This window comes from Scylla paramamosain, chromosome 25, assembly GCF_035594125.1.
Source record: "Scylla paramamosain isolate STU-SP2022 chromosome 25, ASM3559412v1, whole genome shotgun sequence".
NCBI lineage: Eukaryota > Metazoa > Arthropoda > Malacostraca > Decapoda > Portunidae > Scylla > Scylla paramamosain.
The window spans coordinates 19,745,893-19,773,831 of NC_087175.1; the positions used below are offsets into that span (position 1 = coordinate 19,745,893).

The window sequence follows — 27,939 nt, forward strand, 5'->3', positions numbered from 1 at the left end:
TTCATCACAAGCCACTCAAAAATTTCTTTACCCTCTATTGTTATCTCTGAACGCGATGCTGGCCAGAAATCAAAAGATAATTTTTTTTTTTAACTCCGCTTTAATTTCGTAAGTACTTGTAGAGATTTTGTACAGTGCTTTTAGTATTGTGAATTGTTGCATACCTCAGTGAAAATGTTAAATTTTAATGCTAGGGTGTTAGTAAGACGTCAGAGTGTGAGAGGAAAGAGCATGACTAGAACTGGCACCACAACACCACTGTATGAAGTGAGTTTACTGGCTCCGAGGGTTAAACTGCACATACAAACCTAACCTTACCTTTAGCGCCAGGGTGTCAGTAAGGCCATGACTAAGACTGGTAAAAGAATGTAAAGGTGTGCAGTTTTCATCCCTCCGTCTAATTTAAGGGATTTTAATTAAGGGATTGTCAATATGGCGTCAGTAAAAGTGTTAGGGTAAAAGGTACAAGTTTGACTGAAACTGTGAAGGTTTGTGATTATCATCCCTCCATTTATTTCATTTCAAGGGAATGATATCTCGTTCTCATCTTCTCTACCTTCTCTTTCTCTGTTTCAATTCCCGTTTCCTTCTTACTTTTTGGTTGTCTTATTAAGTCTTTCTCAAGGGACCGCTACTGAAACACAGGATTATTCGCATATCGACGTAATCTTTCTTCGTAAACTTTGTGATGTGTGAAGGGCTACACAAAATAGCAAAAAAATACCTGTTCAGTTTACAGCCTCCCCAAAAGTAAGTAATTCGGAGAGCTGAGATGCTGAAGTGTTTTGATATTCTTATTTCGGAGTTTTTTTTTAAGTCGTAGAAAGGAGGAAAAAAAAAAACAGGAACAGATAGAGAGTTGCAGAGTTTACCAGTGAAAGAGATAAAAGAGTGAAAATGCTGGTTAACTCTTGCATTAAAGAGGCAGAATATTTATGAAAATGAGTAGAAAGTCTTGTGGAGGGAGGGAGCGAGGGGGAGGGAAGCAAACAGCCAACAAGTTCAAAGGAGCAGATAGTGACAAATACAACACTGCAGCGGCGAGTGAGAGATTGAAGTCATTCAATTATAGGATGAAAGCTAATGAGACGAAAAGTTTCATTTATGTAGATTCCATCCTGATAAGTAAAGCTGCAAGAGTTCATCCTTGAAACCTACGCACCTAAATACTGAAGAATGGTCTCATTTCCACACGCAACATCACTTTGTAAACTGTCCAATTTACTTTAACGCCGAAAAATTGATTTAATCCCACGTAACTTCTGTATAAAAGAGAGAGAGAGAGAGAGAGAGAGAGAGAGAGAGAGAGAGAGAGAGAGAGAGAGAGAGAGAGAGAGAGAGAGAGAGAGAGACCCAAATTCTGATACACTTCTGCACCGCATCTCCACAACATTCAAAACGCTTTAGCTGAGGTCACACGGGTTTCTAAGGATGCTTTATGGCTCGAGTAACAGATAAACAAGATTTCTTCATTAGTAACAGGAGAAACACTCTGGAGAACCTTGCTAATCATCTATGTGACCTTTGAAAATAGTCATGATGAGAGAGAGAGACAGAGAGAGAGAGAGAGAGAGAGAGAGAGAGAGAGAGAGAGAGAGAGAGAGAGAGAGAGAGAGAGACTACGTGACCAAAAAAAAAAAAAAAAAGCCACAGGAGAAAAAATAAGCCGTACATTTTCCTAACACACACAATGGGAGTAAAAAGCATGAATCCATTGTCCATCAGAATTAGTGGGGTGGAATAGCAAAGCGACATCGGCTGTCAGATTAGTTTGTGCTGAAATTTACATCGGTGGGAGCCAGACAGGGCCGTCATTACCTTGATGGCGCCCCGCTTTGTAATTAACCTTCCCGAATGCTGCACGTGACACGGACGGAGGCATTGTGTGTGTGTGTGTGTGTGTGTGTGTGTGTGTGTGTGTGTGTGTGAGATGGTGTCCAGCTTTTTGTCGCGTTGTTGTAGTTTTTTTTATTGGAGAAGGTTCGTCTATATGCTTATTGTGGTGATTTATCTCTATGCTGAGATTAATTATTCCTGTTTCCTTCCTCTAACGGCTTTGATATAAATCTTCGCCAGTAGTGTGTGGTAGTTTTTTTATTTTTTATTTTTTATTCTTTCGCTTTCTGTCTGTTATTTATATATATAAAGACGTTAATCTATGCGTGTGCTGAAAATAATGACTCATGTCCTCCATTGTGGTTTTGTTATAAATCTAATGCAGCTTTTTTTTTTTTGTGATATTGTCTCGTTTTTTCCTTTCTTCTCGACAGGTTCGTCTGCTTTGGTAATTCATATCAGTGCTGACGCTAATGGTTCCTGTTTCTTCTCGAATAGGTTTCTTTTTATAAATCTAATGGAGTTTATTTATACATTTTTTTCTGATATTGTCTTCTTTTTATTGGAGAAAATCTGTCTGTGTGCTTGCTGTGATAAAGTTATAAGTATATACTGACATTAATCACTCTAGTTTCTCTTCTAATGACTTTGATATAAATCTTCTCTAATATTGCATGACACTTTTTTTTTTCTTTCTTTTCTGCTGTCTCGTTTTATGTCGCAAAAAGTCCGTCAGTATGCTTGTCGTGCAAATTTATATCTATTTTGACGCATGATTCTTGTTTCTTCCTTAATGGGCTAGTTATAAATCCTCTCTAATAATGCGTGTCACTGTTTTTCCTTTCTTTTTTAGATTGTCTCCTTTTTTCGTTGCAGAAGGTCCGTCAGTATGCTTGCTTGCTGTCGTAATTTATATCCGGACTGACATTAATTATTCCTGATTCTTTCTCTGATGGTTTTGTTATAAATCTTCCCTAACATTGTGCCTCACTTTTCATTTTTTTTTTTTTTGTTTGTGTGTGATAATGTTTTTTTTTTATTTATTTGTTTATTTATTTATTTATTTTATTTATTATTTATTTTCGTTTATTTATTCATTTATTTATTATTATTATTATTATTATTATTATTATTATTATTATTATTATTATTATTATTATTATTATTATTATTATTTTATTTATTTATTTATTTATTTATTTATTTTATTTATTTATTTTTTTTTGCGGGGGGAGAAAGTTAGTCTGTATGTTTGCTGTGATCATTCATGTTTATACTGGCATTAATGATTCCTGTTTGCCCTGCAATGGCTTTGTTATGAATCTTACTAAATGCTTCGTATCACATATATATATATATATATATATATATATATATATATATATATATATATATATATATATATATATATATATATATATATATATATATATATATATATATATATATATATATATATATATATATATATATATATATATATATATATTATGGTTTGTCACGCTTTTTTTTTTTTTGTTGAGGAAAAGGTTAACTTACGTGCTTTGAAAGTTTAATGCATTCTAACACAGTTTCCCCAAAGATTGCTTCTAATGCTGTGGTATACTCAAGATTATTGTTTCTCTGTGTCTGAGAGAACGTTCGTTTATAAATGCTGTGAAATATTTATCTATTTCAACACGAGTAACCGTAGTCTTTTCCTCTAGTTCTTGGTGATATTCAAAAATGATTTTTTTTTTTTTATATGTCTGCGTGTCTGAGAGAAGATTCCCTTATAAATGTTGAGAGCTTCATCAATTCGAACACTAATGACTTTAATTAAGACTTCAAATTTTCACTTTTTCCTTTTTTTTTTGTGTGTGTATTTGTGTGTGATATCGTGTGTCTGCGTCTCTGATAAAAAGAAAAGAAAAAAATAGTTTCTGTATGCTGTGAAACATTTGTCTGTGTATTTCTTTACTTATCTAATAATTGCACAACTTCACCGCAACGAGTTTTGTAACGAATCCTCCCCTAACATTACGTGACTTCCAAGGATTTTGTTAAAGCGCAGCTGTGTGTGTGCGAGAGAAGGGTTAGTCTGTACGTGCTATCAAATCTTTATCTGCCCTTACGTCAGTGATTCCACGGACAGTTATTCGAGATATAATTTTCATGGCACCATCTCTCTGTGTGTGTGTGTGTGTGTGTGTGTGTGTGTGTGTATGTGTGTGTGTGTGTGTGTGTGTGTGTGTGTGTGTGTGTGTGTGTGTCCCATATTCAGAAACCCTTTGCTCTCTTATCACGACTATTTTCAAAGGTCAAAGAGATGCTTAGCAAGGTTCTCAGGAGTGTCTCTTCCGTTAATTATGTAGAAATTTTGTTAATCTCACTAGAACCATAAGAGCACCCTTAAAAACTCATGTAATTTCAAGTAGAGCCTTTTGAAAGAAGTGGAAGGAGGTGCGGCGTAGAAGTGTTTAAGGGTCTGTTCCTGTGTGGCGTGAAACTTTGATCCATATATTACTTATTGTTGAGAAGACATTACCGGGGAAGTGGTGGAAGACGAAAAACTACTCATATCTTTCCTGTGCTTCTTTTCACATTGAGGGACACCATTACCATCTTTACTTTGCTCACAGTTCACGGGGGCACTCAGTGGAGAAAACAAAAAACAAAAACAAAACTCAGGCAAACGTTCTTTTTAATGTAATTTTAGACTTCTTTTTTTTTTTAGACCTCTCCTAATTTTTTTTGGGACCTCTCATACTGTCTTTTTTTTCACCTATTTCCTTCTGCTTTTTTTAAACATAATTAATTCTGTTTTATAAAGACCTCTTTCCTTCTAGCTTTTTTTCTTTTTTTTTTTTTATTTCTCAGGCTTTTATTTATTGGCCACCTTCCCTCTGGCTTTCTTTGACATCTTTCTTTCGTTTTTAATACCTCTTTTCTTCTGTTTATTTATTTTTTTTTCATATTTTCCGTAGCGTGGACTTGAAGAAAATTATAACAGCAATGATGAATAAACACTACCGATATCAAAGGTACAGTTCTTCCCTTTGTTCCCCGCGCACTGTATGATGCAAGTAATGAAGACAATCATAGAATTTTCCTTCTTTTGATAACGGCAAACTGTCCTAAGTAATCTAGAATGAGGTACTCGAACGTAGTTTTGAATTCTAGTATAGCAATCTAGTTTGATAATCTGATCTAATCTGATAATTTAGTACTAATCGAATTTAACCTAATAATATAATCCTAATCTAGTATAGTAATCTAACTTATAAATCTAATCTAGTAGCATAGTAATGTAATCTAATGTAGTAATCAAATCTAGTAGGTGTAATATAATTCATTGATGTACTAATCTATTCGAGCAATAGGTAGGTGTGTTTCATACAGAGACTGCCACGTGTAAGCCTGGTCGCTTCTTGCAGCTTCCCTTATTTCTTATGTTCTTATGTTCTTAATTGCAATCTGATCTAGTAACGTAATATAGTAGTATGGTAAATGTAATGTAATGTAATGGTATACTAATCTAATATATATATATAACGAAAAACGCAGGGCAGTAACACATAAACACCTGGAAATCCTTCACTTTTCACGTACGAGTATTTACTCCGTGTTCCTCCCCTCCGTGTGTGATGCAAGTGACAGGAAGGAGAAAGCTTACCTCGTTTAATTATGACGAATCGCGCTTCTAAATTAAGTTGAGAAGGAAGTAAAATATTAACGGGACCAGAAATGCAATAACAAGCAGCGTACATCTATTTTCCCTTCCTTCCTGCGCAGATAAGGAAGCGAAATTATTACGTGCACTGTACATTTCTTCCCTTTTCCTTTTCTGTGTATAATAATGCGAGTGGTAAAAGAGAAATCTGAAAATTTACTTCCTTAAATTATGATAAACTACGCCAATTTAAAACGAGGGAAGCAAGATAATAACACATAAACAGCGCAAAAATACATACACTTTAATTTTTTTTTTCTTCATCTGTATAATAATGCAGTCAAGACGAAAGCAAGTTCACCTCTTTTTATCATGAGAAACTCAACTATTTCAGAATCAGAGACGTGGGATGGTAACACTTTGGAAAGAAAAATGAAGGCATTGTATAGTTCAATTTTTTTCTCATCGCTATAATGAACATACGAGTAAGAATAATTTGAACCATTCCACTGCTACTGGTAAGATCGTTCATTATCACAACCACACTAACATTTTCATTCAACAGCCGCCTCTCAGACATTATACTGGCCAGGCACTGAAAAAAAATATTCTTTTAAATCCTTTTCTTTCTTATTGGTGTTTGTAGATACACTGGTGTTCTTGGCTTACGACCATCATCCGTTTCAAAATCGCCGTCGGAAGCAAAAAAATTCTCGAAAAATCAGAGAATTTAAACAATCCACATTTAACAGTGAAGGAAAACACACATAAAGTGTGCGAATGCAGCAGTAAAGTCATCAAATTATTAGTTTTGTGACTTGATAGATGTATGCCAAGTTAGCCGTCGTAAACAAAATATAGAAAAAAGAAAAGCAGAATATCTTTTTTGGATAGATAGCGAGTTCGACCCAAGTGAAATATATCGTATGCCGAGTGCCCCCTTGTGTGCAGAGTGCTTCTAGTGATGGCAGCTATTGTACTCTTATATTGCCGTCAAAGGGTTTGGAATATTTCCTGATTTCGTTGTGGTAAATTACTCTTTCTAATAGAAAATGTGAGACGTGGAACAGGAGAACGACAACACTACGAGTCTCTCTCTCTCTCTCTCTCTCTCTCTCTCTCTCTCTCTCTCTCTCTCTCTCTCTCTCTCTCTCTCTCTCTTTCTTTTTCTTTTTCTTTTCTTCTTTTTCTTCTTCTTCTGTTCCAAGTGATCAGAAAATAAGGAACATTCGCTTCTTTTGCTTACGATGAACTCCTCACTGTGCAACGCAAAACGAGACACATGAAATACGAGTAGTAGCAGAAGTAATACCGCACATTTATTTCCCTTACCTTCCCTCTCCCTCTCCCTCTCCCTCTCTATCTGTGCGTGTGATGCAAGTGATAAGAAACGAAGGAATTTTCCCCTCCTTTCATTACAGCAAGTAGCCATTTCACGCTCACATAAAGGTCATCATTTCTCAGTATGTATTTCCACTTACTTTGGCCCCACAATGCACCGGGCACTTCTTGCGGTCGTCCAATCACATTTACTCAACCCCCCTACCCCCTCCCTCTCACGATTAGCCTCCCCTTCCCCCCCTCCTTCACTATCGTATCTGCCTCTCTCTCTCTCTCTCTCTCTCTCTCTCTCTCTCTCTCTCTCTCTCTCTCTCTCTCTCTCTCTCTCTCTCTCTCTCTCTCTGTGTCTCGTGCGTTTGGTCTAATATATGACAGATAATGATTGTTCAACGCAACGGTTTTCTGGTACAGCTTATTTAGGGAGGTGTGTGTGTGCGTGTGTGTGTGTGTGTGTGTGTGTGTGTGTGTGTGTGTGTGTTAATTTTCATTCAGAACACTTTTATGTATAGAGGCTTTTTTTTTCTTTTTGTTTTCCTTTCCTTTATTTTTTCTTTGTTTTCCGTGTGAAGGAAGCCAAAAAAGGGCAGGATAAATGAGAAGATAACAAACAAAAACTAATAATAAATGAAACCAAAAAAAAAAAAGCACGTGAAAAAAATATATTATGTAAACGAGCATTGTTCTCGTATAACTTTTTTTTTCTCGTTTCGTTTTATATTTATTTATTTTTTTTTTATACGTTATATAAAGGAGAGACAAGCACCGCACAAACAAATAAACAGAAATAAAACTCCACCTAATTACTGGTTTCCGTAAAAGTAAAGAAGGAAAAAAAGTCTCTTGAATGTAGTTGTCTTTCACAATATTGAGGCTTGTGTGAATAATATAACTAACTCTTTTAATGTGTAAAGGACATATTTCAATCTGCAATGACTTTCTAGTGCAGTTTGAGCTCAATTAATGTATTTTTCTTCCCATAATACGTGTTTTCTCAAGTTATTCAGAGTACCACCAAATATTAAAAAAAAAATAAAAAATCGTGAAGGAAGCAGGGGAGGTCACGCCTAAGCTCACGATATATTTCCCTGCAATTTTAATATAGCAAATAATGTGTATTTATTATTATTATTATTATTATTATTATTATTATTATTATTATTATTATTATTATTATTATTATTATCTAGGGAGGTATCAAAAAAAAATGGTAGAATGAAATCTTGAATGTGTAGACGAAGAATGAGAGGTCACGCCACGTCTAGACCCAGAACAGATTTCCATGCAGTATAATTTAAGAAATTCATGTTTTCTTTTTTTTCGTATGATTTAAAATGGCTCCAAAAAATGTAAGAAAAATTCGTGTAGTAAAAGCTTTAATTTTGTAGAGGAAGGAAGTAGGAATGGCAAAACGAGTAGAAGTCTTTCTCACATCTAAACCAACGATTGTTTACCGTGCAGCTTTGATTTAGCAAGAAATGATTGTGTTTTTACTCATATTATTCTGAATGGTATAAAAAAAAAATCAACAAAAGCGTGGGTATGTAGATGAAGGAAGCCGAAAACGCAATGCCAGTAGAAATTTTTGTCACGTCCAGAAGCACAATAGCTTCCACTGCAGTTTTAAATTCAAGTAATGTTTTTTTTTTTCCCTCATATTATTCAGAATGGTACCAAAACTCAACAAAATCGTGAGTGTTTAGACGAAAGAAGTAGCGAAGGCAAATGAAGTAGAAATTTTTGCCACGTTTAAACATACAGTAGTTTTCCAGTGCAATTTAAATGAAAATACTGTATGTTTTCTGCAGTATTATCCAGAATGGTACCAAAAATTCAACAAAATCGTGTCGTTAAATCGTTAATATGTAGAAGAAGGAAACAAGGAAGAGAACGCGAGTAGTCTTTGTCGTACCTAAACTCACAATAACTTCCCACGTAGTTTTAATGGAAGTAGTTTGTGATTTTTTTCAATATTATTCAGAACGATACCAAAAAATGAACAAAATGTGGTGGTAAATTCGTGAATATGTAGACGAAGGAAATAACAGAACATCTAAGGCCATAATAACTTTCTACGCAGTTTTAATTCAGCAAGTATGGCATGTGTTTTTTTTTATTTTTTTTTTATCCATATTATATAGAATGGTACCAAAAACTCGACAAAATTGTATAGTAACACTTAATCCTCTCACTGCGGTATACAATCATTCACAACACTAAAAATGATATATGGAATTTTTATAAGCATTTACAAGAAACAAGGAAATAAAAAAAAATAGATTTCGCAGTTTCTAGACAGTATAATGTTTGGAGGTGGCAGTGGAACAAAACAAAAGGTCTTCAAGTGGTTGGTAATTAAAGAAAGACGTGTCAAATAGCAATGAAAGAGTTAATACGTATAGTAGGAAGATTTCTGAACACACAAAAGATTTCAGTGCAATTTTGATACAACAAGTAGTGTATGCTGCTTTTTTTTTCATATTATTTAAAATGGTACTAAAACCTTAACAATCCTAGATGCGAAGACGAAGGAGAAAAGGCAGCTCTAGTAGTTTCTGTCACGAGAGGCCTGGGTGAAGTGTTAGTGGCAAAGTTTCTTCGCGTAAAGGATGTAAGAAAGGAAAGGCGTCTGGTCTTTACTAATGGTTCATTGCAAGCGATAATCGATTTTCAAAGTCCAGAATGATGTTACCGCTTGTTTCGTGATGATCTGATGCATTCTCCTTCCCCAGTTTCACGCCTCCACTTCCCAACATCCCCTCTTTAACATCCACCATGATTCCACTCTACCATCTCGTCCTCACCACCCACCACAGCCTCCCCCAAACACTCTTGTACCTTCTCCCCAACATAGCCTTCTCAAACACTCCTCTTCTCTCCCCAACACGACCCCATTCCCCAAAAATATTCCTGTCCCCTCTCTTCAACAAGACGCCCTTCCTACCAAGCTCGTCTCCTTCCCCAATACCCACCACAGCCTCCTCCAAACACTCCTGTTCTCCCCCCCTCCCCAGCATGATACCTTCCTCAAAGCATATTTGTCTCGCTCCTCCACCCAAAAAAAAAGAAAAAGAAAAAGATATCTCCCCACACCACAAAAATCAGATCCAAACACCCACCAGTCTCGTTACAAAGGCAAGACTCCCGCAACACAAGACAACACAACACTTCACAACACTGGTTCCTACCTCACCCTACCCTGTCCTATTCTGCCTCACACCCCACAACACAACGCAACGAAACACAAGAAAACAACGCAACACAACACAACGCAACACACATCACCCGTCACTACCACACCCTTAACCCACACCCTTAACCCACACCGCACCACACCACCCAACACTACACCCCATCCCACACTCACTACACAAAAACATCCCCACAACAACACCCAAACCTGACTTTTTTCATGCAAGAGGGACACTGGCCAAGGACAACAAACAACGTTACAAAAAGTGCCAGTCCCCAAAGTCAAGTCAAAAGAACTATCGAGAAACGAAGGACAAGAGTCTTAAAACCTCCCTCTTAAAAAGCCTCAAGTCATAGGAAGGGGGAAATACCGAAACAGGCCGGGAGTTCCATAGTTTACCGGAAAAGGGAATGAATGACTGAGAATACTGGTTAATTCCGGCATTAGAGAGGTGGACAGAGTAGGGCTGAGAGAAAGTGGAAAGTCGTGTTCAGCGAGGCCGCGGGAGGAGAGGAGGCATGTAGTTAGTTAGATCAGAAGAGCAGTAAGCGTGAAAATAGCGGTAGAAGATAGCAAGAGATGCAACATTGCGGTGATAAGAAAGAGGCTGAAGACAATCAGTTGTGGGAAGCAAGTCGATAAGACGATATGCTTTTGATTCCATCCTGTCTAGAAGAGCGGTATGAGTCAACCCTCCCCCATACATGTGAAGCGTACATGGACTTACTCCCCCTGCATCCCCAACTGCATCCCCAACACCACCATTAGTACCACAACAGAACACTACATGCTCATCACAGCCCCCTGCAACACAAGGCCGGCTCGTGTCTCACCTAGGCGGCGTATTAATCCCTCATTGTTTGCCCGCTTGTAACTCACTGCCTCCTCACAACACCAAGTCAAACAAGGGTGCAGGGAGGCGTGAGGCGCGGCACTGAGGCAAGCATTCACAGCCACACCTCGTTACCCTCGTCAGTACTGTTTACAAGGCTCCAGCTCTCTTTTTGTCGGGTAAATAGACACAAGCTAACCAAAAGAACACAAAAGAGGAGCAAGTTTAGCTGTACGTAGTAGATTTGTTGTGTTTGGTAAGGTTGTGTGTGTGTGTGTGTGTGTGTGTGTGTGTGTGTGTGTGTGTGTGTGTGTGTGTGTGTGTGTGTGTGTGTGTTTGGAAAGGAAGGAGAGCAGAGAGGGAATGGATGCAAGAGTGAAGGAGGAAAGGATGAGGAGAAGGCAAGGAAGATGAAGGAAGGAATGGAAATAAGTAAGAATGGAGGAGGTAAGGGTATTGAAAGAACGAAAGGGAAAGGGAAGTGGTGAAGAAAGAAGAGAGATGTATAGAATGAAAGAGGCAAGGAGTGAAGGAGGCAAGGAATGCAGGAGGAAATGAAGGGTGGAGGAAGTAAGAAGTGTAGGAAGCAAGAAGGTATGCAGAAGGAAAAAAGGGATGAAGGAAACAGAGAAATTTCAGAGGCAAGGATGAGTGTAGGAGAGAAGGAATGTAGGTGGTGAAGGAAGCAGGAAGAGATGCAGGGGGCCAGAAAGGAATGCTGGGGCCAGGAAGACTTTATGAGGTGAGGCAGGAGCGTCTCTAATTGTCTGGAAGGGAAGGAGGGACTGAGCGGAGCGGCACGAGTGGCTCTATTACTTCCACAAACTAAGCCATGTAAGGGTAAGGAAAACGAGAGGAAAAATCAGTTATTGCACTCTGGGAAAAAAAAAGAAAAAAGAAAAAAAAGAAATGATAAAACAATAATAATAATATAAAAAAAAAAATCTATTAGTGATTTATAGTTGTAGTATTGAGAATGTTGTAAAATCCTCTTTATTTCATGTTGTTGGATAAATAAAATGATAAAATGGTGTAATTGTTGAAGTACTGACAAAAAGACAAATAAAACTAAAGAGTTTAATTTATATACTTTTTAAAGATAATTATCATGATAGACTTATGCAATAACTAAAGATTATGATAGACTTATGGAATAACTGAATAATAATAGATAGACAAATAAATAAATAAAGTATAGGCGAAAATAGTCTTTAATCCACATTTTGGAACAGATGGAATGGTGACATGATTAAATATTTTAACAGTCATAATTAAATGAAAATAAAGAAATTAAATCATCGAATGAGAGTTTAATCCACGTTTCGGAATTTATTCAGTAGTTAATATATAAGTGATTTAACGATGTATTAATTAAGAGAAAAAAAAAACTATAGAAGGATACAGTAACTGATAGATGCAATAATTGATCGATACGTTAGGTCGCGTTAGACAAGCCATATACATATAAACAGATAACAAACTTAACACCAATATCGTCTTTAGGTTAGGTAAATTTATATTACGTTAGGTTAGCTTAGGTGGGATTAGATTAGGTTAAGTGAGATTAGGTTGCATTAGGTTATGTTAAGTTAGGTGGGGTGAGGTCAGGTACGGTAAGCAATGAAGATAAACACACAACTAAAATAAAACTAATATCGCCTTAAGGACAGGTTAGTTCAGGTGAGGTTAGGTTAAGTTATGTTAAACATGCAGTACTAAGATAAACAGATAACAAAGATGAAACCAGTATCGTCTTAAGGTTAGGTTACGTTTAGTCTGGTTTTGTTAGGTTAGGTTAAGTTACGTTAGGTGAGGTTACGTTAAATGAGGTCATGTTAGGTAAGCAATACATAGATGAACAGATAACAAAGGTGAAAGCAGTATCGCCTTAAAATTAGGTTGGTTGAGATAAGTTACGTTAGGGTAAGTTATGTTAGATTAAGTTAGGTAAGGTCACGGTAAGCAAGCAATACACATAAGTAAACAACAAAGGTGAAGCCAATATCGTCTTTAATCAACATTTTGGAACGTGACCTTTCACACTCGCAGCGAAAGTCAAGAGTCGCGCGGAGGAGGAAGGACTTAAAAATTTACTGGAACTTCAACAGGGGGACGAAAAAAAATAACACTAAAACAAAAACAAAAAAAACCTAACAAGTCGAGAGTCCGGAGGGAGAAACAAAACTCGTATATCGTAACAGTGACACACACACACAAAGAAAAAAAATTACTTGAGACACTTGGGTGAAATATTGTGTGTGTGTGTGTGTGTGTGTGTGTGTGTGTGTGTGTGTGTGTGTGTGTGTACTCGTATGTGTGTGTGTTGCTTGTTCTAAGTGATATTTTTTTATTACTATGGTCTGCAGCATTTTGTTGAAGTAAAACTATTATGAAATTGTCTTTTTTTCTTGATTATATGAAGAGGAATTTGTATTATTATATTGTAAAGCTGTGGCCAATAATCTACTTCTACTACTACTACTACTACTACTACTACTATTGTGTGTGTGTGTGTGTGTGTGTGTGTGTGTGATTGGGGGGGCGGGGTTTTATTTTTATAAACGCGATCAGACTTTGTTGAACCAATCAATTATTAACTTTAAATGTTCATACTGATACACTTGTTAATGTTGTTGTGGCCAGTAATCAACTAATTAACCAACTGTGTGTGTGTGTGTGTGTGTGTGTGTGTGTGTGTGTGTGTGTGTGTGTGTAGTGTAGTGTTCTGCGTAGCGGGAAGTCAAAAGTGTAGTTCATCTGTCCTGGCGGGAGTGAGTTGGAGGAAGTGAGAGAAAAAGTAATTGTTCCTGTAAAAAATCATCATTAAAGGGACCTGCCATGATTAGAAAGACTTGTATATTGATACGACTGTTACACTCACTATTGGTATGAAATCTATTGAACCGAACTGAATATAGAGTGAGTGAGAGATGAAGGAAGGCTCACAGAGGAAGGACTCCACTGCTTCAAGGAGTGTTTGTGTGTTTGTCGCCGAATAAGGGAGCAGATGGCGGGAGTGTGAAGGGTGGCCCAGCGCCTTACATCCCCCATCACCACCACCACTGCCTCAGACCTTCCAGTATTGTGTTCCCGCCGCTCTGAAGCCGCCGCGACACGAGCCTGGTGTGTGTGTGTGTGTTTGTGTGTGTGTGTGTGTGTCTGTCTGTCTGTCTGTCTGTCTCTGTGTCTGTCTGTCTGTCTGTCTGTCTGTGTGTGTGTGTGTGTGTATGTGTGTGTGTGTGATGTCACCTTTGTTCTTTTTTTAATAACTGTAATTGAAGCTTCGTGAGGTGTCTTGCTTTTTATTTTGCATTTATTGTTTTATTTGCATATGATGATCTTTGTTCTGATTCTTTCTGTTGGTTATAAGTATTTTTTTTTCTTCTTAGTGGTTAAGTGTGTGTGTGTGTCCAGGAATACTAACAATAAGCAAGTAAAACAAGCGGTAGAGTCAAACAACACACACACACACACACACACACACACACACACACACACACACACACACACTACCACACGTACTGGAGTCACATAGAGGCCCAGTAAACACAGGCGCCTCGTGATGCACCCGCGGCTGTGTCTTCCCGCACCAGCCAGTACCTGTGTTCCCGGCGCAGCAACATAATGTCCCTTCACGCCTCGCACTTCGGCCCGGCAGCTCAGCGAGGCACGACCACAGTCATTAGTGCAAATGGGGCAGCGAAAACATTACTCCGGGATCCCACGAGTGTGCCTGTGTGTGTGTGTGTGTGTGTGTGTGTGTGTGTGTGTGCCCGACGCCGCGGAAGGAAACAAGGGGCGACACAGCCGAGGATTATCTTCGCGGATCCTGACAGCGTGAGGACTTTGAGTGTGACAGCGTGACAACATCTTAACACTTCTTTGCTTCTGACGGCGGAGTGAAGCTGAGAAGTTGTTGGTCTTGGGTGTGTTAGCCAAGCTGCTCAAAGAGGGTTAGGTGTACTTTGCTAAGGAGGAGAAATCCTGACAGTGGGGTACTGTGACAGCGTGACATCTTAACGCCTCTGTACTTCTGAAAGTGGGGTGAACCTGAGACACTGAGACGAGTCCTACGAGGTTCTCAAAGAGGGTTATGTGAACTTCAGTAAGGACAAGAGTACCTCCGTGAAGCCAAGGTAGCGTGATAGCGTGACAGCATCTTCATTTTGTCTGGCTGGCGGTGAAGTGAACCTAGAAACCTGTTGGTAAATGTTTCCCAGTAAGGACACAATTACCTCCCTGAAACCGAGATAACGTGACAGCGTGACAGCATCTTCACTTATTCTAGCCAACTGTTGGGTGAACCTGGGAAGCTCTTGGCCTTACGAGTTTACCAGTGTTATCCGAGCTTGTGCAGGGGGTTTAAGTGTGCTTAGCTAAGGACACGATTACCTCCCTGAAACCAAGATGGCGTGATAACGTGACAGCATCTTAATCTTGTCTCCCCGAAGGCGACGTGAACTTGAGAACCGAGTCGTGATCTCAGGAAACAAGTCGTCATTACTTCCTGGAAACAGTCTCCTCTGCTTCCTGGAAAGGCTCTGGATTGCTTTAAGAGTAACATGATTATAATCTGTCCTTATCTTGACAGTGACAGCATCCTCCCCAGGGCTGTGTTGCTGTCTCGTTGTCTCTCCGTCTCTCAGGAAACAACGGGTTATGCTTTCCAGGAAGGGTTCACAGGGTTTGTATGGAGCCGTGGGAAGCAGTAACTGAGGTGAAATGATTACTATTTTTTTTTCATGGTGCCGTAACAATTAAGGTCATAATGGCGCTGGATTATGAAATTGCATAAACATACTAGCAATGTAACAAAAATAAAATATGGTTGAAATTTTAAATAATAAAAAAAAAAAAGGATAACAAAATTAAGCGGGCTGGAATTTCAATGTACTGACCGGAAGTGACAAAATAACGAGTGAGAAGCAACACGACATCGAGCATGATGGAAAGATAAACAGTCTCACTGCTTGTATTGGAACGTAAACAATGAGGAGGTATAACCATAGTGAGATGGAAAGCAAGTGTGTGGTTTTCAGAGCTTGTATGAAGCCGTGAGAAACAACAAGCTAAAACCATAGTGTGGCTGAAGGGTGATCAGTTTTCAGTCCATTTGGAAACAATAAAGAAGTATAATAAAGAAGTATAAGTTAGTGCTAGGACACTAGAGAGCTTTAAGAGAAGATTAGACAAGTTTATGGATGGGGATAGCGGATGGAAATAGGTAGGTGTGTTTCATACAGGGACTGCCACGTGTAAGCCTGGTCGCTTCTTGCAGCTTCCCTTATTTCTTATGTTCTTATAACTGTAGTGAGATGGAAAGTAAGTACATAATTTGAGATGGACATAGAGATACTAAACAATCAATAAACGCAGAGATGTCAAACATTATTCAAACGTAGTGAGGTAGATGGGGAATAGTTACATATTTACGTAGAGACGTGGTAATCAATAAGCAAGTAAGGACAGAGAGACTAAAAGCGAATACGTAGTTGCCAGAATTCCTACTCAGTAATAGAAATATCAAACACTCATTGAACGTAGTAAGCGGAAGGTGAAGTCTTACGAGTGTTTCAATAGAGATACGAGAAGCAATTACAAGTATGGGCAGATAAAGTGAACACGTAACCCACTAATCGTATTAAAACAGAACCATCACTCAGTAAACGTAGTAAGTGGAAGACGAACGGGTAAGTGTGTTCCTATTACGACACGAGAAGCAATAGGCAAGTATGGGCATAAATAGAAAAAGAATACGCAGTTTCTAGTGTTTCTATTAAGGCACAGAAACAGCAGATTTTCATTAAACTTTGTGAGGTGGAAGATGGATAGTTTGTTGTGCTTCCATTAGGACATAAGACTCATTTAACTAGTATGGACAGTGATAGAAAGCAAATACATAGCCTGCAGTGTTTCTTTTCAGACAAAACCATCACTCATTAAACCTAGTGAAGCATAATGCGAATATCCTTTCACTATAGACAAATTTTCTTCTTTATTGCCTGTAACTTTTTAGAATATTTTTGTGTTAGGTTCTCGTAAATATTTTTTTTACCTTAAAAGACAAAGTTACCTTCTGTTTTCCCTCTTTTCTTTCTTGTGTCTCCATGCAAACAGTTTTTACAGTGTTAGGAAGGTCAAGGAAGGATAATCATCACAGCAAAATGGTTAAGAGCTCTTCAGTAGATACATGGAAATCAGTAAGAAAATCAGTAAGCAAGTATGGACCTAGAGAGAGAGAAAGCGAATACCTAGTTTCCAACATTCCTGTTAAAACAAAACCATCACGCATTAAGTGTAGTGAGGCGTAAGACAAATAGTTGGGCGCGTTTCAGCAGAGACATTTGAAGCAATAAGCAAGTATTAACATTGTGAGGTGGAAAGCAAGTGTGTAGTTTCCATTATTCCTATCAAGACAGAACCATCACTCATTAGACGCAGTGAGGTGGAAAACGAATAGTTAAGTGCGCCTCTGTTAGGACGCGAGAAACAGTAAGTATAAACGTAAAAACAGATAAACCACATACGTAGCTTACAGTATTCCTAGTGAGACAAACGTCAACCACTCACGTTAAGGTAGAGGACAATAGTGAAGAGTGCTTTGATAGAGACTTGAGAAGCAGTACGCAGGTTTAAATTTAGACAGAGAAGTGGAAAGCGAATACGTAGACATAAAAAAAAATATATATATATAGAAACAGAAAACATAAAGACAGACACATCATTTATGGAACATAGGAAGACGAATGGTTAAGTGAATAGACACAAGAACCAATAAGTATGAACGTCAAGACACAAAGCGAATACGTTGACATAAAAGAAAAAATATATATAGAAACCGAAAACATAGACAGACACATTTTTCATGGAACATAGTGGAGAGGAAGACGAATGGCTAAGTGTTTTAATAGACACAAGAACCAGTAAGTATGAACGTCAAGACACAGAGCGAACAAGAGTATCTTACAGTATTCCTATTAAGACATAAAACCATCAAACACTGATTGAACTTACTGAGACTTAAAACAGTCAAGCGTACTTCTTTTAGGACACAAGAACCAGTAAATATGAAAGTCAAGGCACAAAGCAAACAGAAATCCCCAGTGTGTGTTAAGACATAAGCATCACGGAAGCAGTAAGCGCAGTGAAGTGGAAGGCAAATAGTTTAATGCTTCTATCAGGAAACGGGAACCAATAAGCAAGTATGAGCGTAGTGAGGTGGAAGGCGGAGAGTTCCCGGTGCTCCAGTGCTTCAGTGTGGCCGCGGGAAGTATCAGAGGAACATCAGACGCAGTGAGGTGGAAGGTGAAGAGAAGGACGAGGAGGAAGGAGAGGGGAAGCTGCAGGCGGAGATCAGACGAGAAGCAGATCGATGGGAAACAAACAGAAGCGTCTCGTCTTGTTAGCACGCTGATGACAAGGATCCCGTCGTGCTTCCGTGATTCATTGTCATCTTGCTCTCTCCCTCCTTTCCTCCCTCCCTCGGAAAGCAAAGCACGCAGCACGCCAGATGGCCGCACTTTTGTCACCCGTTACTGCCTTGTTTCCCCGTGAACGTGACAGTGCAAGATACTGTACGTGGAGCTCTTAGGGAAGTCAGTGGGAGATTTCTTGATGTATTTGTTGTTGTTGTTGTTGTTGTTGTTGTTGCTGTTGTTGTTGTTGTTGTTTCTTTCTTTCTCCTTCTTCTTCTTCTTCTTCTGCTACTCCTCTTCGTCTTTAAGGGGCGCTTATATCAAGGAAAAAAAAAAAAAACGAGTGAGCGAAAAGACCCCACTAAAGATGCCAGTCCTTAAGGAGAATAAATCGAAAACATATCCTAAATTAGTCGAAGTGTCTTGAAAGAGCATGCTATAAGTAGGAAGAGAATATACTGAAACAGGTAGATGATTTACTATGTTTCCACCTATTCTCGTCATCCATAACATAACTCACTAACTAAATCTTTCCTAGTCTATCCACCACAAAAATAGTGTGGTTCCTTTTCATGTGATCTCTTGCAATACTGCTTACAAATTACCCTCAATGTGTCTAAATATAGGCCGGCATTCAGAAACGCTTCGCTTATTCACCACGACTGTCTTTAAAGGGTGCAGAAAGCAATTGCCGGATTCTCAAGAATGTTTCTCGTGTTAATAATGTAGAAATGTTGTCAATCTGTCACTAGAACCGTAAAAAAAAATAATAATAAATAAATAAATAAAAATCTCTATCACTTCAACTAGAGCCTGTTAAAAATAGTGGAGGAGTGGTGCAGAAGTGTTTCAGAATAGATGTGTCATGCATTAAACTTTCACTCCTAGACAAAAAAAATTTCCCCTCGAATACCTATAACTTTTTGAACAATATTTTTGTGCCAGACTCGTAAATAATTCTGTACCGTAAAAAAAAAAATAAATAAATAGAAAAAAAAAAAACCTGTTTTCTCACTTCCCTCCCCTTGTGTCTCCATCCAAACAATTTTTACAGTGATGGAAAGGTTAACGAAGGGGGACTAAAGCTGTAAATGACTTAATAAGAGGCGTCCTGTACCCAGAGGTGTGGCGAGGGTCAGCCAGGACAGAGACAGAGTACAAAAGTGTGTGTGCCTCCATTACTGATGAGGCCACTGCGCGAGGTTTCAGGAACAGAAAAAAAAAAAAAAGATGAAACAAAATGAGTGACTAAAATAGAATATGGGAGAACAGAGGTGTGGAAATAAAGAAATAAAAAAATAGAAAGGTGATAAGTGAATGAAGACTACAAACTATGAGAAAGGGAGAAAGCGGAGATGTTAAAATAAGCAAACAGGGAAGCGCAGGCTGTGATAAATGAACGGAAGTTAGAAAATATGGAAAAGACTGGAGCTGAAATACTAAAATAAACAAATATGAAACTACAGGGATGGTATATAAGCGAAGACTACGAACAGAACAACTAAAAAAAATGGAGGGAAGGCATCAAAGAGTAAGTGTGGAGGTTTACACACACAAAAAAAAAAAAAAAAAAGGTGGAAAAAGTGATAAACGAATATACTTAAGGAAATTATTATTAGTGACCAGAAAAGGGAAAACTGACAGGCGACGAGAATGCGTGGAAACAAAACTTAAGCGTAAAAACATGATAAGTGTATGCAGTAAATGTGAAAAAAAAAAGAAATATATGTAGGTGGATGGTAAGGCACTAGAACAAAGAAAAAAAAAACAAATCAAACAAAATGGTAAGCCGCTAAAGTAAGAGGAAAGACGAAAAAGGAGAGAAAAAAAACTACTACTTTTTCTTACATAACAAATGGGATCAGTTCGAGAGGGAAGGAAAAAAAAGAGGAGAGGAAAAAAGAATGAAAAAAACTGTAAATAGCTAGAAAATAAGGGAAAAGGAAAAAATAATAAGGAATTGGACACTAGACAAACAAAGGGAGGTTAAAAAGAACGAAGAAATATATGTAAAGAAAGGACAAAAAAAAAAATAGCAAATAAAGTAAAAAAAAATAGTACAAAAAATGAAAACCCACATTAAATAACCAGAAAAAAAACATTAGAAAAAATAAAGATAGACAATAGAGATTTAAATAAGGAATTACAAGAAAAATGACGAAAAATACTAATGCAAAATATGAGAGAAAATGTAGAAACAATGAAGAACAACCAGAAAAATTAGGAAAAGTAACAAAGAATTAAAATTTTTGAGATTAATAAAGAAAGATGAAAAGGGTCAAAAAACGTTAAAAAAAGAAAAAAAATGCAACGAAATGTGGAAAGCAAAGGATTTAAAAGGATGAAAACACAAAGCAAACCATCAGGAAAAAATGCAGAAAAAAATGAGTAACAAATTTTAGACACTAGAGATTAAAAATAAGGGAAGTGACAAAAGACTGGAAAAAAGCACGTGTAAAGAAAAAAAAGAAAGCTACAACAAAATGTGGGAGAAACGAAATAAAATGAAAGAAAACACAAAGAAACAACCAGAAAAAAATAATGGAAAAAACATAACAAAGAGCAGACACTGGAAAATAAAGAAGAGAGAGAATTAAAAAAAAAGAACGAGAAAGAAACGAAGAAACGCGTCTAAAAAAAAAAAGAAAAGAAAAAATAGAACCAAACATATTAAAAAGTGGGTACAAAGTAAGAAAAAAAAAAAAAAAAAGGTAAAGAACATAATTTATTTCTCTACACTCCAGAGACCTCAAATTGTTGGTTCGTATTTCTAAACATTTCGACACCTCTCAAACACGATTACCTTTCACCTACCTCTACTGAACCCAGGAAGATTTTCAAGGGTATTTTCCTGATGTAGTAACAGTTTAATATATTCTTCATCAAAGGGCAATAAACACCTATGAAAATTCAATTTCTGTGGGTCTTTGAAAATAGTCCTAGTGAGAGAACAAGGTGTTTAAAGATACAGTCGTTATGTTTTTTTTTTTTTTCACCAATTCACTGTTATTAGTTAGTGTTTTTGAAAGAGAGAAGCATCAAAACACTTTATGAACTTAATTGAACTTTTTCTCGGATATTCTACTTTTCTTTTTTGGGGGAACAGTATTATGAGTATTATGAAGAAACTTTTTATTTATTTATTTTTTACCTCAACAGATAATTCTTTTTTTCTTTTCTATGTTTCTTTTGCCCTTGTCCTTGACCCCAACACACAAAAGAGAAAAAATATCATATGCCACTCTAAGTGAGATATTTTGCCTTATTTTCCAGCCGCTTTTAACCATTTCCATTGCAAATATATATATTTTTTTGTTTCCTCTGAGCATATAAAGATTTTTTTCTACAGTTCTTTTACCACTGTCTATTCAAAACATTCCACTTACTACTCACTCAAAATCTATTTTTTTCCTTCCCTCTGTGCTTGTAAAGTACAGTACCTTTACCGCCGTCACTCCTCAGCATTCCATTGGCTAAACACTTGTAAAATCTACTCTTTCTATCCTTCTCTCTGTAATGGTAAAGACTTTTCTACAGTATCTTTACCGCTGTCACTTCTAGTCACTAGTTAGACACTTGGAAAATCTATCTTTTTTTTTCCTTTCCTCTCTCTTTATGATGTTTATTTTTCTACAGTACTTTTACCTCTATCACTTTTAAGCTTTCCAATGGCTAGACTCTTGGACAGTAGTTTTTTTCCTTTCCTTTACGCTTTTTTTTTTTTTACAGCACTTTTACCTTTTTCTTTTTAAACATTTCACTTACTAAACACTTTGAAGATCTACTCATTTTTTCCTTTCTCTCTATGATGGTAAAGATTTTTGTATAGCACTTTCAATGCTGTCACTTATAATCATTCCAGTAGCTAGACACTCAAAACCAATTCTTTTCCCTTTTCTCTGTTCCGATAAAGATTTTTCCACAGTTCCTTCACCGAAAACACACTAATATGAAGACCCAGAGGAAGGAAGAAGAGACCTGGAGGAAAAAAAAGAAAAGAGAAAACAAATAAAAACAAACCTAGAAAAGGGAAGAAAACATGCAAAGTTAAGCAAGCCAAGAGGAACAGGAGAGGAAGAAGCAAAAAAAAAAAAAAAAACCGCAGAATCGCAAATTATATGAACAATTTTACACTCCTGGAATCTCGAGGCTCGTTGTCGTCCTCTGCATTACACAGGAGGGGAGAAAAGGAGAACGAGAATGCAATAAACAGAGAGGAATATGGAGAAAAGGAAGCAAAGACACAATAACAAAGGAACCCAAGAGAATGTGATAATTTGACTCTCCGGAGGTTTAGAGCAGCACTGCCATCCGCTGCACTACACAGAAAGAGAATATAAAAGAAAGAAATGAGGTGAAAGAAAGAAAAACACGAAGACAGCATAAAGACCTAAAAAAAAGAGAGATACGAGTCAGTAAAGGCAGCGAAGAAGAGAAGCAAAGGTAATACGTTTTTATACTAAAGGGATTCCGAAGTGTGTTCCCTTCCATTGGATAATACAGGCACTGGACCTTAATCACTTCCACAGGAGCCAATTGAAAATGTTTACTGTTATGTTTAGATAATGCAAGGCGAACTTTCCAAGGACGAGACAGAAACAGTAGAAGATAAAACAATAAATGAAAATGATGTCGAGGAAGAGAAAACACACGAATATGGAGACGCAGAGGAAAGAAGAAGAGACCCAGAGGAAGGAAGAAGAGACCCAGAGGAAAAAAAGAGAAAACACATAAAAACAAACCTAGAAAAAGAAAGAAAAGAAACAAAGATAAACACAGACGAGGAAAGAAAAGACACAGAGGAAGAAGGAAGAGATCCATAGAAAGGAGGAAAAATAAAACACACGAGGATAAAAGCCCAGATGAAGAAAGAAGATAAAATACACGAAGATCAAGAACCGAAGGAAGAATAAAGGACCACAGAGGAAGAGAGAAGAAAAAATAGACAAAAATGAAGACCCAGAAGAAAAGAATAGAAAACACATAGATAAAAACACAGAGGAAGAAATAAGAGATCCAGATAAAGAAGTAACAGAAAATTCACAAGGATGAAGAAGAAATAAAAAAAAACACAATGAATTACATAAAAAAAAAATAAATGAGTAAACAGTAAGGCAAATAAAACAAAAAATACCCACAGATAAGAGAGAGAGAGAGAGAGAGAGAGAGAGAGAGAGAGAGAGAGAGAGAGAGAGAGAGAGAGAGAGAGAGATGCAGGATGGTGCCCGTTATATTTTCCTTTGTTCTATAATGAAGTAATTTACTCGGCCGCATTCTACGTGTCTGGTTTGTAATGCATAGTTTTTCCTCCTGAATCATACATTATGCCAGCATTAAATGACTGAGTTAGACCGTGCTTTGTAATATTGTGTAGTGTAGTAGTACAGTAGGTTACGTGTGTAGAGAGAGAGAGAGAGAGAGAGAGAGAGAGAGAGAGAGAGAGAGAGAGAGAGAGAGAGAGAGAGAGAGAGAGAGAGAGAGAGAGAGACATTACAACAAACAAGGTCACCATAAATTCAATTCGTGTTTGACGTATCGCAAATAGATCAGGAATTAAGAAACTTGCAAAGAGAGAGAGAGAGAGAGAGAGAGAGAGAGAGAGAGAGAGAGAGAGAGAGAGAGAGAGAGAGAGAGAGAGAGAGAGAGAGAGAGAGTAAACAAATAACGTTGAGAGGAAGGAAAAAAAGGCTATGTAAGTGCCAGAGGAGAATAAGAAGAGAGAGCGAGCGTTTGAGTCAGCCACTCTGTGAAAGGTTAAGTGCGTGTGTGAGTGAATGGGTGAGAAAATAACGCGGGCGAGAGGAGGCGAGGGCGGGTAGGAGTGAATGAATTTTTGTGTCAGATCGAGGGAGTCAAGAGGAAGGAGAGCCGTTCAAAAGTAACTGATCATATTTTTCAGCCTGGATGGTCTGAGATTCTTGATTCGTTGGGGGATAGAAGGTTATTTACATTGTGTGGATGAGAGGCTTGTACGTGTGTGTGTGTGTGTGTGTGTGTGTTAACTGCCACCTTTGCTCTTACTCTTTTCATAACTTTATGGAGTAATTTTCTTAGCTTCCTTTATTTTTGTCAGCCTTTTATTGTTTTATTGTTTTTATTTTCTTTATTTGTGTCTGTATTAGTATTATAAAGTGTGTGTGTGTGTGTGTGTGTGTGTGTGTGTGTGTTGAATACATAACTTCCTTACATGTATGACTAAGATCGTGAAACGCGAACACAGAATTGTGTTACAACATGCAGGCCGCAGCCGAGATGAGTGTGTAGTGTTGTTAATTTTCTTTTTTTTTTTTTTCAGTATTCAAATGTGTGAGGAATTTATCTTGATCTTTTTAATTACGTCACTTCTTCAGTATCCTTCCTTGCATTCTACATTGCACAACACATGTACACTAAATGATTACTCACCTGAGATGCCTGTAAAGTTTTTTTTTTCTACTATATTTTTACCGCCGTCACTTGTAAACATTCCACTGACCAGATAGATAATTGGAATATGTATTTTTTTTTCTTTTCAGTGCTTGTAATTTTTTTTTTTTTTTTCTAGGGTATTTTTAGCGTTGTGGACTGTTGCCTATCACAGTGTAGGGTTAAACAAGCCGAGAGGAAAATGGGAGGACAAAGCAAAGAGCAGCAGAATCCAAAAAGTATATGACCAATTTTACACACCGTTGAGTTTGTCGTGTTGCATTCATTTCCCTAATTTTTAAGTATTCAAATGTTTGTCAAATTTATCTTGACCTGTTCAACTACACCACCTGTTTAATATACTCCCATCCATCCTGCATTACATCAGTACGTCGCTCCATCCTTCATTACACCAGTACTTGATCCACACTAGTAACTTGATTCTTTTAATTGCTTAACCTGTTCAGTATACCCACCATTCCATTCTGCACCATACCAGTACTTTGCTCTATCCTATCATACATTACATTGCTTACTCACCTGACGCTGTCGCAGGACCCATCGTATTCCAAATTCAGTATTCAAATGTGTGACGAATTCATCTTGACCCGTTTAGTTACATTACCTGTTCAGTATACGTCCCTCCACCCTACTCCACACTAATACACTCTTTGTTTACTCACCTGACGCCGCCGCGGGGGTCGTCGTAGTTGAGTCTGTGCTGGTGGTGGTACCAAGCGAGCTGCAGGGCCGTGGCGGTGGGCACGTCAGCCACCAAGCACTGCAACTCGATCGTCGACCCTTCCCGGTAAAACTTCTCCCGCAGTTCTACGCCGCGCTCGTCCAGGATCTGAATGGACGCCTCTGTGCGGGGAGGGACGGGGCGTCATTAGAGATGGTTGTATAGACACGACTTGTGTGAATGGACACCTCTGTATGGGGGAAAGGGATGCTTAGCGAGTCTTGAGTCATTAGGCATTTTTTTCTCACCCCCTCCCCTAGCTGCTAACTCTGTACAAGGGCCTTATCCGTCCATGTATGGAGTATGCTTCACATGTCTGGGGGGGTTCCACTCATACTGCTCTTCTAAACAGGGTGGAATCAAAAGCTTTTCGTCTTATCAACTCCTCTCCTCTAACTGACTATCTTCAGCCTCTCATCGCCGCAATGTTGCATCTCTAGCTGTCTTCTACCGCTCTTTTCATGCTAACTGCTCTTCTGATCGTGCTAACTGCATGCCTCCCCTCCTCCTGCGGCCTCGCTGCACAACACTTTCTTCTTTCTCTCACCCCTATTCTGTCCGCCTCTCTAACGCAAGAGTTAACCAGTATTCTCAATCATTCATCCCTTTCTTTGGTAAACTCTGGAACTCCCTGCCTGCATCTGTATTTCCACCTTCCTATGACTTGAATTCCTTCAAGAGGGAGGTTTCAAGACACTTATCCTTCAATTTTTGACTACCGCTTTGGACCCTTTTATGGGACTGGCATTACAGTGGGCATTTTTTTTTATTGGATTTTTGTTGCCCTTGGTCAGTGTCCCTTCTACAAAAAAAAAAAAAAAGTAGAGAAGTAACAGGTAGAAGTGCTTTGAATAATCGCGTTTGTATCCAGGAAAAAAGTTGGTTAGAGTAGCTGTTGAAGAATTAGGGGTGTGATTCACTGTGATTAGAGGAATGACCTACAGACAGAACAGATGCTTATGTGTCTAGCAAGACTGTTGAGTGACTAGAAATATAGGAAGAGAAGTGATACAAGTAAGAATCTGCATGCCAAAAGAGAGGTTGCTGATAATGGATGGTGAATGATTAGGAATATTATTAGAACTTAATAAGGTAATAAAGAGAGTGAGAAGACCAAAAAAAATTAACATCTGTCATCACTTTCTGTATATTTATCCAATCTCCTCTTGAAATTATCTAATACATGTGCACTTAACTAATTCTTATTAAGTTTGTATCACTCACCTCAATCCTAATTGTGAACCAATTCTTGTAAATGTCCTTTAAAAGTGAAGTGATATAAGTAATTGTGATCTGAATAGTTAGGCTAAATTACTTTGTTAGGTTAAGTTAGGTTAAGTAAGGTAAGGTAAGGTGAGGCCGCTGTCACGAAAGGGAGAGACTGTTTAGCGTCAGTATTGATTGACTCGAGCTCTAAGTAGGGAAGTGAATGGATAGGAGTCACCCGAATGGTAGACTCTGTCACTGAAGGATAAATACTGATTGACTCCAGGTCTTAGTAGAGAAGGTAATACATAGGAGTAATCTCTATCACTGATGGCCATTGATGGATGACTGACGCTTGATGGAGTAGTAGTACAAGGAGGAAGGATTAAATAGATGTTTGTGCCAAAAAGTTGAGCTCCTGTTTTTTTTTTTTTTTTTTTTGTATGTGTAAAAGGGGCTCCGATCAAGGACAACAAAATGGAAGAGAGAGAGAGAGAGAGAGAGAGAGAGAGAGAGAGAGAGAGAGAGAGAGAGAGAGAGAGAGAGAGAGAGAGAGGCCCACTGAAGTGCCAATCTCTAAAGCAAAAAAAAAAAAAAAAAGGATTATCCATAATTGAAGAAGTGTCTTGGGACTTGAGTTTCAGAATTGTACTCCAAACTTGCTGCACATTTAATTGAGATGGAAGGGTTACTTAAATCGTGCATATTGATATTTGTAGGAATTTTGAATCTTTTGAAATTTCTGGGAGCTACGGTGGGCAGGAAATAAAAGAAAAATGAGAGATGAAATATTTAAATGTGTGAAATGAGAGAGGGCGTCGACCTTTCACCCATGCAACGCTGTAGGTGCTGCAGAGGCTGAATGGTATACATGTAAAGAACTGCACGGGTATAATGCAAATATCGTCACAGAATATACCAGCTTTTTTTGGCCTCTTATGTTAACGTTTTGTTGCCTTCTTTGGTCAGTCATTATACTGCCGTCCGTTGTATTGTTGTCATCGAGCAGTCTTTCTGAATATGACCGGTTAGTCTACATTCAATAAACACGTACATTCTCGTCATTACGTCTCATTCCGTTGTTAGGTATGTAATCTACTTGGTATAAAAACTGAATATCTTTACATCTCCGCGCCTCGTCTCTCTAGTAATGAGTACACAGATGCGTCCCTTCTCTACCTTTCTCTGTACCTCTCGCTCTTGCTATGTATTTATCAAAACTACCTTTCCTTTCAGCCCCACTATCACCCAGACACTGGACCTTGATCTCAGTATACTGTGACAAGTGATAAGGCTCCCACTCGTGTTACAATATGAAGT

The 27,939-nt window shown here is 37.9% G+C and overlaps 1 protein-coding gene across 1 annotated transcript in view; it reads right to left on the reverse strand.

The window, feature by feature from the left end:
* Positions 1–27,939, reverse strand: part of LOC135113389 (zwei Ig domain protein zig-8-like) — a gene marked incomplete at its 5' end in the record, with an annotated part of 94,132 nt that overhangs the window by 20,349 nt on the left and 45,844 nt on the right. Inside the window, one exon of the mRNA XM_064028645.1 lies at positions 25,355–25,535. Within this exon, the coding sequence (XP_063884715.1) occupies positions 25,355–25,535 (181 nt within the window). The remainder of the gene's footprint in view (positions 1–25,354; positions 25,536–27,939) is intronic.